The sequence below is a fragment of the Euleptes europaea genome, chromosome 8, assembly GCF_029931775.1.
Source record: "Euleptes europaea isolate rEulEur1 chromosome 8, rEulEur1.hap1, whole genome shotgun sequence".
NCBI lineage: Eukaryota > Metazoa > Chordata > Lepidosauria > Squamata > Sphaerodactylidae > Euleptes > Euleptes europaea.
In genome coordinates this window covers 54,567,632-54,583,894 of record NC_079319.1, presented here as the reverse complement: position 1 = coordinate 54,583,894, position 16,263 = coordinate 54,567,632, and the positions used below count along the sequence as shown (strand labels likewise).

At 41.3% G+C, this 16,263-nt stretch overlaps 2 protein-coding genes across 5 annotated transcripts in view; one reads left to right on the top strand and one right to left on the bottom strand.

Annotated features, from left to right (window-relative positions):
- LOC130481581 (myosin regulatory light chain 2, smooth muscle minor isoform) overlaps positions 1-16,263 on the bottom strand; it is a 198,849-nt gene that overhangs the window by 76,872 nt on the left and 105,714 nt on the right. The window lies entirely within an intron of this gene.
- Positions 1-16,263, top strand: part of DLGAP1 (DLG associated protein 1) — a 183,522-nt gene that overhangs the window by 136,382 nt on the left and 30,877 nt on the right. For all 4 annotated transcript variants that reach the window (XM_056854303.1, XM_056854302.1, XM_056854304.1 and 1 more), the window contains 2 exons: positions 7,519-7,892; positions 13,109-13,200. In XM_056854303.1, coding sequence (XP_056710281.1) covers positions 7,519-7,892; positions 13,109-13,200 — 466 coding nt within the window. The remainder of the gene's footprint in view (positions 1-7,518; positions 7,893-13,108; positions 13,201-16,263) is intronic.

Sequence of the window (16,263 nt, the reverse complement as noted above, 5' to 3'; positions counted from 1 at the left end):
TGTATTTTTTTTCTTATTTAGAAGAAGGAATGAGATTGGCTTCAGTGATTAATAGAACTAACAAATTATATTATACGTTTTTTACAAAAATGAGATTTTCAGTTTTAGGTTTCTTTCTCTTTCAGTCAGACAAAACACACACACACACACACACAGTGCACACAATCAAACCTGAGCATGATAGCGAGGCAAAAACTATTTTTATAATACTGTCCAAGCTTTTCTTCTTGTATTTCTTTTGTTGCAGCTGCTTTCCCCTCCATTAAAATGCAAACTGATTCTATCAGCTTTAGTGCTATTTAACTGGGAACTGACTGATTGTTTTCTGTAGCTGATAAAAAGATGAACATTAGAGAACAGCAAGTTGTGCTGTCTGAGGGTTGCTAGAAACTTAGCACAAAGCTTGAAGAAGAAACCTTTTGAAATTTCAATCAGAAACTCTTGTTAGTAATCCTAAGCAATGTTAAGTAACTTCAATATTGGCTTTTTGCTCCAGTTTGGGCTACCAACCGCAGCATATTCTTTCTGTTCTTCCACACAGCTTCATTGTGACCCTAGCAAGGGTCTTTCAAGGCAAGTGAGAAACAGAGGTGGTTTTCCGTTGCCTTCCTCTGCAGAGTTTTCCTTGGAGGTCTTCCTTCCAAGTACCGACCCTGCTTAGTTTCCGAGATCTGACAAGATCGGGCTATACCATGCTGCCTTCCCACCTACAGCCTTATTACCCATCTGTTTTCCTTTTGCAGTTTCCACTTGCATTGCCTGTGTTTTCTCAAATCACCTTTGCTCTGATGTTTCCTCCTGGTGCACAACATTTGCCTTCCATCTGGTGCTTCAAAAAGGCAGTGTCTGCATCTCGGTGCTGCCATTTTGGGTGGCGGTCAGATCACGGAAACTATTTTAAAGGTACATACGTAAAGCGACTTGGTGGCTTGAAAGAAATTTTTAAATTTTTAGAATGTATTTGTTATTTCATTTGCTTAGTAATAATCTGTTGCTTGTTGTTATCATTAAGTACTTATTGCTCAAAACCTGACTGAGGTATGAAGTGCACTGAACAGCCTTGGGCAAGTTGCTGACTCACAGCCTAATCTGTTTCACAGGGGTCATATATGCTAAAATGCCTCTCTGACGTCCTTGAAGAAAATCGGCAAGATCCACATATTATGCAAAAATGAACGCATGGAATGCCAATAATAATATAATAATCAAGGACTAGATTTCTGTGTCGTCTAAGACTTCAGTGTTTCTATTCTCTTGTGGTATTAGTACAGTGCCAGCATGGCGCAAGTGAGGTAATCAGTGGGGCAATGGTCTGGTTCTTCTTACCTACACGACATTTCAGACGGGATGTGTTTGAGCAGTTGATAGGCCACTCCACAGTGTGTGAGTGTGCGCATATCTTCACAGGCAATCGTAGTCCCACCATCATTGGTTTGCAACACAGTCCACTTCCCTGGGTTTTTAAATTTAAAATCTTCAAAACAGCCCTGAAGCTGTCCTTTTGCATTATGAATAAACCAAAGCAGCATAGAGAACAGGAGGCATCTGGACATTCACTTGCCTGAGGGTGTTTTTACAAGTGACTGATCATAAGAATGCTTTTTAGTGTGAAAGGCGCACAACTAGTGAATATTGTTAAAGCAGGATGGAGATAATGCTTTTTCGATTAAATACAGAGTCCAACCAATGTTTTTTTATACATTTGAATGACAGTGCAGGAAATGCAAAAACCATTTCAAATCTCATTTGTGAAAACAGGCTAAATTATACTTCAAATGCAATTTTACAGATTAGCTGAGACAAAAATAATGTACAGAACTGCCAGGATCAACACCTTTTGTTTTATCTAAGCATAATGACTTCACAGCATGTGGGGGTGGGGGGTGGGGGCTAATAGTTTGTCTTTTTGGATTATGCATAGATTTCTGTAAGCACACAGATCTCAGTTTGTTTTATGCATGACTAATTGAGATTGTTTTAGAATTGCCAATCAGTTTACTGTAAAAGCTAGTGCAAAAGCTAGTGTATAGAAGTGGCATAGCAATGATCCAAATAGTTCTATGTATTTATACAGCTCATTTTCTAAGTATTCAAATCAAAGGCCTTCGTATATGTTGTCAGACATACTAGGCCTATTATCCCCACATTTTTATGGCTGTTCTGTATTTTTTACCTCTGCTTTGTGGATCTGACATCTATTGTATCTTATGTGTGGAAAGCAGGTCCTGGCAGCAGAAGGAACCCTTGCCTCAGAGTTCCAAAGTACAGTTGGGATTCGAAGGGGAATTATGCCTCTCTCCCCATATTACAGTTGACAATTGGAAGAGGGTCTGTGGTTGTGTGGAGGAACACATATTTTGTATGAGAAAGGTCCCCATTAAAGGTTCTCAGGCAGCAAGCCTGGGGAAAGACCTCCTCTGCCTGAGATCCTAAAGAGCTGCTGTTGGTCAAATAGTGAATTAGTCTGACTCAGGGGAGAGGCAGCTATTTGTGCACTGAAACTGGCCCCAACAATAGCCTGGAGGAAACAGGTAGAGAGAATATCATTAAGGACAGAAATCTCTGTGGGATGACTTCCAGCAGCCCAAGAACGACAAGGATTGAGCCCCCTGAGGCAAGGATCTAAGCATGAGTAAAAGTAACTTCTTAGCCCTCTACTAGCATTGTGGGTGTGCGTCAAGTGCCGTTAATTCGCTTCCAACTCATGGCGACCCTATGAATTAATGTCCTCCAAAACGTCCTATTGTTGCCTTGCTCAGGTCTTGCAATCTGAGGGCCGTGCTATTTTCCAGCACTATATCTTCTTTTCACTTTGGATTGACTCATCATAGGGTTTTCAAGGTAAAGGTTGTTCAGAAGTGGTTTATCATTGCCTTCTTCTGCGTTGTACTAACCAGGGTTAGCTGAAATGGCACTGCCATCCACAAAAGATCCTCTGCCAGTGTCACCTTCCACTACTGTTGCTGCCCATTACCTATCACCATTGGAACTGTCTGTTCTGCTGAGGTGGCCATTGATCTTTGAAGGGGGTGGACGCATCTTATTCTGGTGTCTCAACAGTGACCATTCCACTTTGAGTGACTCTGCTAGGACTTTAGCCTCTGCTCCAGACACACAAACAAGACCCCTAGAAATAGTCCATCAGAACAAGAGATTGGATATTGGGGAGAAATTAGCAAACTCCAGAAGTCTGTGTGCGTCTTCAGGAAAAGGTTATGCTGCATCTCTTAATATGCAGGCACCCATCACACTCACAATGACTGGCAGATTGCTAGTGTAATAATACTGTCATTTATTCTTTACTTGGCTTACTTCCCCTTTAACCTTTTGCTAGATGCTATAGTTGGGCAGTTTCCCTGACCTGGATGGCCCAGGTTAGCTTGATCTCATCAGATCTCAGAAGCTAAGCAGGGTCTACCTCGGCAAATATTTTGATGGTAGACCTCCAAGGAATACCAAGGTCATGACGTGCAGGCTGTGGCAAACTACCTCTGACTGTCTCTTGCTTTCAAATCCCCACCGGGGTCGTCATAAATCAGATGTGACTTGACAGCAAAAAAAAAAAAAAGTTGGGCCTTAACTGTCTTTTCCTCAACTACTCAGCTAAGAATTCTATGCTAAACTGAATGTGGAACAAGGAAATCTTATGTTTGTCTTGTTGTTTGTCCTTCCCTCTACTCTACAAATGTGCTTCTGTCACTCATATACATTTCTCACTTTTCAGTGTCACCCAATTCTGAAATAACTTTAGTCTGTAACTGAGAGATGATGGTTATTTTTTTCCCTTTGGTTCCTAAACAATGAGTGAGTTTTATAAGTACTCTGATAACAGAATATTTAATATTAACTCTTGGTATTAAGTGAGCCTGGAAATATTTTAGTATTCTACTTCCTTCTACATTTGATGGTTGACACTCCTTGTTCTAAATTCCTGTCCTATGACTAAGCTGTTTGGAAACTTTAGCTGCTAAAAAAACCTCCCTCCCTTTCCCCTTTGGGATAAGTATTTTACCAACAGGTAAAGTGTGATACAGAGTTCCCATTAAGTCATCTTTAAAAACAGGGAAAGTTTCAAAACTGATGTTTAAATTAATGAAACTCATTGAAGACTCTAATGTAAACCATAAAAAGGGAACAATCTTTTATGTTTTTTTCAGCTCTGGTACAATACTTCAGCATTTCAGTTCTTTCTGTAATCTATGCAGTCCAAGAAAACTAAAGGCAAAAATGCAAGTGTAAGATTGTTAAGGATCCATTTTAAAAAGACAGTTAGCCAAGCACTTCACCTTCTGAAGGGCTTATGAAGGTCACAACTGTTGCCCCAGTGCCAGTTCATGTCATTACCTGTGTTCTCTTGCCTTCCACCTCTCCTCCTAGCTCACCTGAAATGACTGATCCTAGCAAGGAGGAAAAAGAAACATCCATCGTAGGGATTGGCCTCTTAAATTAAGCCAAATATTCTACATAAGGGCCAGAGTTGGAATAAGCGTACAGTGTCTGCCACTAGCCACTGTAGATGATGTGCTCGCGTAGATGACGTGTGCCTCCATTGTCCTCCCTGAGACTTTGGAATGACCTTAGAGCCACTCGAATCCCTTTCATTCCCCAGTTTACAACATGAGGCATTTATGACCTTTGCTATGCCTAAAGCGTAGGGTCAGTTCTCTTTCTTATGATAATCTGGTCAAGTTAAATTATCCTAATTCCAAAATGTATAGATAAGGAACTGAAGCTTAATGGTAAAGATTTGCCAGAGGCTATGCGCCAAGCTGGAATTGTTTTCCAAATCTCTGAGGATCACATGTGGATTTCTGTCCATAAATCTAGGGGGCGGGGGGAGCTGAACCAACGCTGGTTGTTTCAGCTGAAGAGTTCTGATGTGATTTGTTTTGACCACAATTGCCATAGTCTCATCATTGACAGAACAGGAATGTAGAAGTCTCTTCTGGGCTGATTTAACATGTTGCCGTGCAGCGCTTGGCAGTTCCTGTTGGCCCTGGAACAAAAAGCATCAAGAGTATCACATTTCTTCTCGCCCCCTTTTTGTAAAACTCTTTTTTTTTTCAAAAAAAACTTTGCAGTTAACCATAAAACGAAATGCCTTTTTTAGAACTGACAGGTTGCCATGTCGTAAGTTGCTAGGCTCTTGGGGTGTTTGGAAATAAAACTAAGGCATGAAGTCTACTCTCTCACCACAGCTGAAACTCTTGAAAACCCCAGTCAATGCTGGCATTTAGACACATGTGATGCAGGTTGTGGCTTTTGATTGTTTTGTTGTAGTTTCAACAAAGGAGTGGCAAGAAACTTACATCATTTCCAGCAATGAGGAGCCTGGGGCTTTCTTTCCCAAATGGTTTGCACTCTTGTCTTCTGGATTTGGTACAGTCTGTACAAATGTGACTCCAAGGAAGAAAGGCTTTTGCAATAACTTGTTGGAAACCACCTTGTTTTGGTGCCTTTCTCCTCCCCTCCTTCTCATTTGAACATGTAAATTCATTGAACTCTGGATTGTTTAAGAAACATAATCCACCTCCAGTAGAGTTACTGAGAGATTCTCAGGTAACTCTCTAAGGCTATTAACCCACAAAACCATAAGAAGATAGAATTCAGTATCTAAATGTTTTTGGGTTTTTGCTGTGCATTTTAGAATGCATATGAATCCGGTTACACAGCATAAAGCATGCCACATTCCAACACAATCTTGCAATTCTCTCCCAGATAGTAGCCACTCCTGCTGATTAGGGGCCAAAGACTGGCAGAGTTGGTGTACTGTCATTTGTGATATGCTTCTGGTGGTTGAAGATTTGAAGATTTACCTAAATTTTTGTGAAAATTAAATAAAAGGGGGGAAATGCTGACGAGGAAAACTAACTTCTGTGTAGTTTTCCTCGTCAGCATTTTCCCCCTTTTATTTAATTTTCACAAAAAATTAGGTAAATCTTCAATACATCATTTGTTGTTCACTTTACTAGACTGAACATGGGTTTCAAAATAAGGTGCATCTTGGGTTTCCTAACAACTGGAACATGATGTGGGATTTCTGATTTATCCGTTCCAGAGCAGCTATATAGAGTTATCTAAGAAGTAGAAAGATTTAGTTTGGTTTCACTGTATTAATTCCAAATGGACTCTGGTTCAGTAAGCATGCACATAACATAGAGACAGAACATTTGGAGTTGGGGGATAGCACAGATACCAATCAGTTAAAGTGATCCCCAATAAGCAGTTTTGTACCTCAAGAATATTGTTGGTGATATTTATCCATGAATTCAATAAGTGATGGGGAACACTTTTGCGTTTTTAATAGATGAATGTTATGCTTGGATTTTTGACTCTTTTGGGGGTTGTTTACTTTGTAAAAGGCTTCCAAGTTTTATCAATACATATCTTTACAGATTAAAGTGTAGTGAAGCCATTATCCTAATGCATTGTTTATAGAATTGTCAGTCTCCTGGTGGGGGCAGTAGGAGAAAAAATTTCAAAATGGCTGTTGGGCCTATGGTGTGATGTCATGCCTCCCTAGGAATCTAGGGAACTCTGTGGTAAAAACATAGAATATTGAGGGATGTCTGGGTTTTTCCTTAAGTGATGTCACACCATCGCTGACAGCTGCCTCCCATGTCTCCATCCCACCCTGGTCTCCAAGGGTGGGCCTGGCAAATGTAATTAAAAAACATTGCCAGAGTTGTCATTCATTAAGGATCTTCTTCAGGTAAATGCTAGCAATGGGAAGCAAACAAAAAACTGTGCATAGGAGTCATGTTAAAAATAGCTTATAACTGGATAAAACATACAGCTCTAGGCAGCGTCTCCTGAACCAGACAAGGGGTAGGCCCTTGTCTGTGGCAGCAAACCTCAAATTGTTTACTGTCATTAAATGGTAGAGGAAGGAAGCTGCAGCTTTCCCCCCTCTTCCAGTATCACTAAATTATCCAAACATATATAAGAGTATGGGTAGCCAATAAATTAGGGAAATAATGTGATTCAATTTGGAACCTATTATAGTTTCTTTTGTACTGTGGTTTCTTGGATCCAAAACACCATAACTCAGAGGAGTTTCTTGGTTTTTTGTATTAATGTAAAAGGATTTGTACCAAGCCTTTCCTGCTTTCAAGGCAGCCAATCAAAACATCCTGTCCACTATAAATTCTGGTGCCCCCTGAAAAGCTGCAGCCAAAGGCCAGAATATCACAAGATAAAGTCTACAGGGGACTGCAGTGGAAGTAAGCAGAGATCCCTTCTGCAAATTCTCCTCCATGCATGGCTCTTGGGATCCCAGCACCTTAAGACATGTACTAAATATAAATTAATAAGCCTCTAGGTGAACTGTGTGCCCTTTTTCCTGAAAAATAATATTCTTCTAATGGTAATAAAAATTCACCTTCACCATGTTTTTAGTTAGTTAATTTAGTTAGTCATTTGACCAGCAGAACCATGTTGTTTAGATTCTGGGGTGCTTTTAACGTTAGGAGCCAAGCTTTTCAACCTACATCTTAATCTGTCTTTCATTCTTTACAGTTTCCTCTTGCATTACCACATATAAGAAGACACCACCTCCAGTCCCACCAAGAACTACCACCAAACCTTTTATCTCTATCACAGCCCAGAGCAGCACAGAATCTGCTCAGGATGCCTATATGGATGGACATGGGCAAAGGGGAGATATCATCAGCCAGTCAGGACTTAGCAACTCCACAGAGAGCTTGGACAGCATGAAGGCACTGACTGCTGCTATTGAGGCAGCTAATGCGCAGATCCATGGTCCTGCCAGCCAGCACATGGGTAACAACACTGCCACTGTCACTACCACTACCACTGTTGCCACAGTTACTGCAGATGACAGAAAGAGGGACCACTTCAAGAAAAACAGATGCCTCTCCATCGGAATACAGGTATATTAAAATGCAAGGCCTGAAGTATTGTTAAGCATCTTAGCTCGATTTTTTATCTGTGGAATAGCTATGATACCCTTTGTTTTCGTCACTTTCCAGTTCTGTTTTAGTTTCGATGACTGACGTGGCAAATAGATTTCCTTTATGTTCCTCAAATTTCATTAATTAATCTTAAACAGATTTAGTGAGGCTCCTGGCTATTTAGTATTCTGCTTGTAAGAATTAAGTATGCAGAACCTCTGATTCATATCCCAGCAGGAGTGAGGAAAACCTGAATGAAATCACTGAAAGAGAATGTGTACGACAATGATTTACACTGTTTTCATCCAGTTTAGCTGAATTGTCACTGCTTATTCATGCATCCCATAACAACTGTTACCCACTTGAATGCAGAAGCATTGTTCTGCTTAGCTGTTAAATCAGCAGGGAGGGCATAGGGATAAGATCTGTCTGATTTACCCCAGTCTAAAATAAATCAAACCTTGATCTGATTCAAAAGCACAGGAACTAGCATTTTCTCTGAGGTGGCAAGCTTTAAGGGTGGGGAGGCAGTTTTCACTTGGAGTTGATTTCAAATAAGAAATTCCACTCTACTCACTGTGAAATCTGAGGTGGAAAAGTTGTGTGACTGAGCTATATACCATGTCACTTCCTGCATAGTTGAATCAAAGCTTTGTTACATTAGATGGAGTGTAAGTAGAAACATGCCAAATAAAGTTTAATTAAAGCCCAGGGAAAAGTGCTATAGGTTTCTCTTTTGTTTTAGAGTTGATGTTATTACCATCTCCCCTCAATTGCTCTTTCCCTGACACATTCAAAAGTAATCTTAATGGAAAACAAGATTCTGTTTATGCACATAGTGTGTGCGCGTGTGTGTGTGCGTGTGCGTGTGTTAAATGCCGTCAAGTCACTTCCAACTCATGGTGACCCTATGAATCAGTATCTTCCAAAACTCCTATCCTTAACATCCTTGCTCAGATTTTACAAATTGAGGGCCATGGCTTCCTTTATAGCACTGGTTCCCAACCGGGGGTCCGTGGACCCCCAGGGGTCCGCGAGAACTAAATTAAGGTCCACGAAACAAAGTTATAAACCCATAATAAATTAATATTTTCAATTAAAAGTTCTCTATTATAAAAATATATATTCAAATATTTTTCTAAGTTTAATGTTTAACTAACAGTTATGATTAAAGTTTATTTTCAAATTCTCGGAATTTTTATTTTGAACCTTGGGGTCCCTGCACCGAACAAAAAAGTCCTAGTGGTCCCTGGTCAAAAAAAGGTTGGGAACCACTGCTTTATAGAGTCAATCATCTCTTCCTCTTTTCTTGCTGCCTTCAACTTTTCCCAGCATGATTGTCTTTTCCAGTGACTCTTGTATTCTCATAGTGTGACCAAAGTACGACAGCCTCAGTTTAGTCATTTTAGCTTCTAGGGTCAGTTCAGACTTGATTTGATCTATAACCCACTGACTTGGGTTTTTGTTTGTTTGTTTGGGGGGGGCAGTCCAGGGTATCCATAACACTCCCCTCCAACACCACATTTCAAAGGAATCTACTTTCTTCCTATCAGCTTTCTTCATTGACCAGCTTTCACACCCATACATAATAAAAGGGAATACAATGGCATGAATTAACTTGACCTTGGTTGTCAGTGACACATCCTTACACTTAATGCAAATAATGTACTTTTAGTTAAATCTGTTTTCTTAAAGTCCTGTACACTGATCAGAGTTCAGGCAGAGCTAAACAAGTGACCCAAAGATGGGTTTTTAAGGCTCCAACAGTGGCCAGCCCAGGGAAGGTGTGAGCCTTGTGAAGTAAAAGGAGAAGTGGAATCCTTGAGTTGCTTTGGCCAAGCTCTGGGGAGCTTCCTACAAACTATTCAAACTATAAAGCTTATTCAAATACTTTTAATATAATCTTCAGTAGTTCTTCTCCTGGCCTGTATTTTCTTTCTTTTGGTCCAGTTTTTACAGTGTTCCTTCCAAAAAACATCAGTGTTAAATGTGGGAAAGAACTGATCCCAAATCAAGATGAGTTCCCCTTTCACTACTTAAATGAAGGCAGGTCTACAATATGCTGTTAGTTATTTGTCTGCTAGATTTTGCTTATGGAACAAAATAACCTTTTTTTCTGGGCAAACTGATGTGTGGTATGTACCTCTATGTTGCAGTGTGGTACATGCTACACTTAAACTAGCATATACAGTTATCCAGGGATTACTGTTGACATTACAACTATGCAGACCGTTATGTGTCTATGAAGATAGCAAAAAGAAGGGATATGAACAGTCGTGACCTTTGGCACGCCTATCCAGAAAGGTGTGCAGTGGGCACAACAGTAACAAGATCTTGGGAACACAAAACAAAAGAATTATATTGTAACTAAATATTGTGGAAGGCTTTCACGGTCAGAGTTCATGGGTTCTTGTAGGTTATCCGGGCTGTGTAACCGTGGTCTTGGAATTTTCTTTCCCAGGAAAGAAAATTCCAAGACCACGGTTACACAGCCCGGATAACCTACAAGAACCAATATATTGTAACTCCTTACCTGAGACCATGCTGATTTACTATGTGCTTTATCTATCTTCCTTGGTGGGTGTGGAGGGGGGGCTCATGTTACAGTTCTCCGCAGGGAAGAACTTGTACTGACAGTTTTCATCCCAGACTTGCCAGATAACAGGACCATACTCATGTTGACAGTACTTGGTAAGGTAAACTAATTACACTTTTAGTTAAATGTTAATTTTCTCAACGTAAGTAAGGACAGCGGTATATAAAATGCATGGAATAATCACAAATAATGTAATGAGAATTTCCTGCTATAACAGAGGGGATCTGGCCCTTTCAAAACTAACAAAAACGTAATGTAAGATTACTGAAAACGTGATAGAAAGAAACATGGCATACATGGTGGGAAGAAGAATATGATACAACTCCAGCAGTTAGGGTTGCCAGGTCACTCTTCACAACTGGTGGGAGGTTTTTGGGGCGAAGCCTGAGGAGGGCGGGGTTTGGGGAGGGGAGGGACTTAAATGCCATAGAGTCCAATGGCCAAAGTGGCCATTTTCGCCAAGTGAACTTATCTCTATCGGCTGGAGATCAGTTGAAATAGCAGGCGATCTCCTGCTACTACCTGGCAGTTGGCAACCCTACCAGCAGTAAATGGGTGATCTAATACCGAATTCAGCTGTTTTGTAAGAACTTGCTACAAGTACCTGAAAGGATTTATTGATTAATTTAGAAAATATGTATGCTGCCTCTCCAGACCTGCTCAAGGCAGTTCACAGGATAAGACAAAACCAAGCAGGCAATTAAAAACAAATCGTATGAGTAAAACAATCAAAGGCAGTACATGAATATGGCAATAAAAACAGTTGATGAAAACAAGCCAGGGCATAAAAGCACATAAAACAAACCTAACCTGACCACTGCAGTCATCTCCAGAGACTCCTGCTTTCTGAGATTGAGCAGGCATCAACTCAGGAGGAGGCCTTCTCAGTCAGGGTACCAAAACCCTGGAACTGTCTCCCCAGGGAGACTCAACTATCCTCCTCTGTTGCCATCGTCCTTCAGCAGCTGAAGACTTTATTTTGTCTGGCATTCCCTCAGTAATCCTCCCCCCCCCCTTCCTGCCCTGTTTTTAATTGTCATTTTTACGTATGTGTAATTTAGTGTGCTGTATGTGCATTGTAACTTGGTTTTAATTGTTTGAATGTTTTTGTTTGGTTTTAATCGTTTTTAAGATGTGTTTTTATTATTTATGTTTTCAATCAGCCACCTTGGTGGCCTTGATGAGGTCAAAAAGGCAGAGTAGAATCTTTTTAAAAATAAATAAAATGGAACTGTCTAAAATGGTTTTGACAAAACAGCCCTCAGGCTAGGAGTAGACCATAAAACAGTTTAAAGAGGCAGAACTCCTTTGTTAAAAGAGAAATGTTTTGGTCTGGTACCTGAATTAAAGGAAAGTGGGTGCCCAATGAGCCTCAGGGGCATTCCAAAGGCAAAGCACCACCACTGAAAAGGCTCTGTTTCTGCTTGCCACCCGCCTCAGCTCCGCTGGTGCGGGCACAGAGAACAGGGTTTGAGAAGAGGATCTTAGCTGCTGGGTGGACAGTATGGGAGGAGGCAGTTCTTTAAGCACCCCAGTTCCAAGCCATTTAGGGCCTTAGAACCAGCAATTTGAATTGAGCCTGGAAACAGATGGGCCGCCAATGCAAGTCTTTCAGCACTGGGATGATACAATCCCCGCCAATAACCCAGCTGCTATTTTCTGGACCACCCTGACCTGGATAGCTCAGACTAGCCCAATCTTGTCAGATCTCGGAAGCTAAGTAGGGTCGGCCCTGGTCAGTATTTGGATGGGAGACCACCAAGAAATACCAGGGCCGCTATGTTGAGGCAGACAATGGTAAACCACCTCTGAATGTCTCTTGCCTTGAAAACCCTGTGGGGTCACCATAACTTGGCTTGATGGCAAAAAAAAGAGAAAAAAAAGAAATATATATTCTGGACCAACTGAATTTTCCAAACAGTTTTCAAAGGTAGCCCCACATAGGGGTCATTGCACTAATCTAATCTGAATGTGATCAGGGCATGGATTGCCACGGTCAGATCCTGCTTTTTGAGGAAGGGCTGTAGCTGGCATATCAGCTAAACCTGACCAAAGGTGCTACATACTATGGAGGAGGCCTGCACCTTAAACCCTAGGCCAGGATACAGTAGTGTCCCTAGGCTATGTGTCTGTTGTTCTGGAGAACTGGCTGATTCCTTAGTCTTTGACTGGCTTTGTCATTAGTTTAGACAGGACACAGTGGATACATCAATCTAATCAGTAAATGTCCCATGGGGGTTACCGCATTATGTATTCCCAGCAATGTATTAAAAGTTTGAAAATGTTATAAAAAACATCGCTTTAAAAGGGTTTTTGGATACCACGGTTAAAAAATGGTTGGAAGACGTCTTCACAGCTAAAGGGGCCAAACAAAGTGCGAACAGTATTTTTTATAACATTTTCAAACTCTTAATATATCACTGAGAATACAAAATGCGGTAACCCCCCATGTTTGCACACATTTTAGACAATCTATTGCAGAGGACCTTTGGCAGAGCTACAGATAACCATTCGGGAAAGTACTAAGGCACAACATAAACCCTGGGGAAATGTATGCATACCATCATTTACCGCTACTTGTGTTTGGTTACTCTTTTAGGTTGATGGTGCAGAGGAATCCACTAGCCCAAATGAAAACAGAGCAACCAGTAAGTTCCAATCCATAGGTGTTCAAGTAGAGGAGGAGAAGTGGTAAGCAATTTGATATTCTTAAGCCCTACCCCCCTCCTACCACTCCACTGAGCAAAGTTTGAAGCCTTCCTCCACCTGAAGGAACCTTCTTCCAACTTAAGTGGTGCTTCCATTGGAGGAAAAGCCACTTATTGGAGAAAGGCTCCTTACGTTGGAGGGAGGCTCCTTGGAGGATGGTAAGATCCACCTCGTCATCTGTATCAGTGGTTGGCATCTTGATGGGTGGGGGAGGGCAATATAATGGTGATGTTGGGGGTGGGGGCAATCCAAGTCCTGCCTGTGTACTACCCTCCACACACATTCAGTATTCCACTGTGGTTGCAGAAGGAGATGGGTCAGACCTTTCAATTCTGATAGACATTTCACGTATACATTTTTGGCACACTCAAGCGGGGAGGTCTTTCTGTCATTAAACAAATAAGCCACACAAAAATGTAGTGAAAGTCCAGTGTAATCCTTCCCAAGTACAAATGTTATTTCTTCTTTAACAATGAAGCAATATGACTATTTTCCTCATACCTTCTTTGAAAATGTATTTCCAATGCTCAAAGGGAAGTGTTGCTTCTGAGATCCTTTAAAACCATTATTTTTACAAAAACTTGTTAGAGTTGTAAATTTGGGTCGTATGGTGATAAATGCAAAGGAACTGCAGTTATTGAGCAAAAAGGTAAATTGTAACTCCTCATGAACATCTGGAGTGGACTGGTTGATGAAAGCCTACATCTGAATTGTCAGATCTGCAGCTCCATCCACAACCCTTGGCTTCCTGGAATGAGTGGCTGGCCACTCTTTTTAAAAATTGCTCTACACTGTAAATTATCTGTCTTGCAAACATCTTGTATCAGACTGCTGGGTTTCTCGCAGCTATGTAATTTGGGGATTAAGAGGTCTTTTGATCTAGAAAAGTGCCAACAATGATAAAATTATTTTACACTTTACATCTTGGTTAAGAGCACGAGCAAAAGTCACTGAGATAATTACGAGGCTGAGATAACTATGAGAAGCAGTTATTGTATTTTGATGAGATCACATGAACCTGTCAGTATTTATTTATTTATTTGAAACATTCATTAGCCCTAAAACCTCCCGCTGGTGGTGAAGAGGGACCTGGCAAACCTATGCTAAATCCAGGTTTTCTCATAATTCTATCACATCTATAGTACTTTAAAGATATAAATTTGGGACATATGAACAATTGGGGAACTTCAGGCGATAGAAATCAGTTCCCCTGGAGAAAATGGCCATTTTGGCAATTGGACTCTACGGCACTGAAGTCTCTTTCCTCTCCAAACCCCGCCCTCCTCAGGCTCCACCCCCCCCAAATCTCCAGGTATTTCCCAACCCAAAGCCGGCAACCCTACTTGTGTGCCCACCAGACAGGCTTCTTTGATTAATGGGACAGTCAGGAGGGCCTCTCCCTGTGATCTTAATTCCCAAGCAGGAACATATGGGAGAAGTATTGCCAGTTCTGGTTGGTAGCAGCTTTGTCGGGCTCAAGCAGAGGATTTCAAATCACCTATCTTATCCTTGAACTGAAGTTACTAGGGATTGAACCTCAGACTTTCTGCATGCAAAGCATCAATTCTACCACTGAGCAGCTGCTTTTCCTTAAAGGGTCAGTCACAGCACAACCCTAAATGAATCTACCTTGAAAGAATTTTATTTATTCCGTTTACATCCTTACTCTCAGAACTACTAAGCACTCAAGAAATCCCCAATGGATTTCACAACATCACTGGCTTAATTCCATCATTTTTTACTGCTTCTCTCATTCTAAGTTGCCGATATAACTTTTAATGTAGAAAAAGACATTAAAACACAATCAAACTTATCAATAAGAGTAGTTAATAATAGAAGAGCCATCTCAACAGCTAAAAGGAATAATAAAAGATCTAAAAGATAAAGCCAATGCAATAGTAATAATATAAAGTTGGGGAAACCAGGGAGCAGGGAGTGGGGGCAGGATGCTCCAGCTAAAACCATGGGAGGGGGAAAAGGAGAGCTTTGAAGCCAGCTGGGTGCCCTTGGGCTAGTCACACTCTCAGTCCCACCTACCTCACAGGGTGTCAGTTGTGGGGAGGGGAAGGGAAGGTGATCGTAAGGGAGGGGGAAAATAAATTTTCACCTGGTGCCTACAACTATGCAGGTTGGCACTAGGAAAATTTGTGTGTGGGGGGGATCTAAATACGAGGCACCAGCACCACATAGAAGGCCTTGTCTCCGATCAGCCACCTCTCTAACTTCTGAGCAAGGTAGGGAGGCACATAGAAGGGCTTCTCCAGAGGTTCCTAACTGAGGGCAGGCATATATGGAAACAATTAGTCCAATAAATATCTTGGTTACAGACCATTTGGCTTCCAGTTGTACTTAGAATCACAGCAAGGCACTCCAATCTTAAGCTTATGTTGTTAGAAGTAATTTTTAAGATACATGCATAATTTGCCAACTGCACAGTCCAGCCCTAACAAATGAGTCTCATTGATTCTGACAGAAGAAGAAGGGTTGGTTTTTATATGCCGACTTTCTCTACCACTTAAGGAAGAATCAAACCGGCTTACGATCACCTTCCCTTCCCCTCCCCACAACTGACACCCTGTGAGGTAGGTGGGACTGAGAGTGTGACTAGCCCAAGGCCACCCAGCTGGCTTCATGTGTAGGAGTGGGGAAACAAATCCAGTTCACCAGATTAGCCTCCACCACTCACGTGCAGGAGTGGGGAATCAAACCTGGTTCTCCAGATCAGACTTCATTGCTCCAAACCACCTCTCTTAACCACTACACCACACTGGAAGAACTTACTTCCTCATAGATGAGCTTTTGATTGCAGCTTCACAGTGCAATCCTAACATTGCAGCCTACCCCTCTTGACCTCAATGGGGTCGAACCTCAGACCTTCTGCAGGCAAAGCATCCATTTTGCCATGTAGCTCTATTTGGGATTGCACTGTCAATCTGTACCTTTCTTGTCAGCAAACTATGGACTGGGAGAGCTAAGAAAGTTAGACTCAGGTCACTGCCTACCTGAAACAAGCCTTTGCTACTGCTAAATAGCTTTGCTTCATGT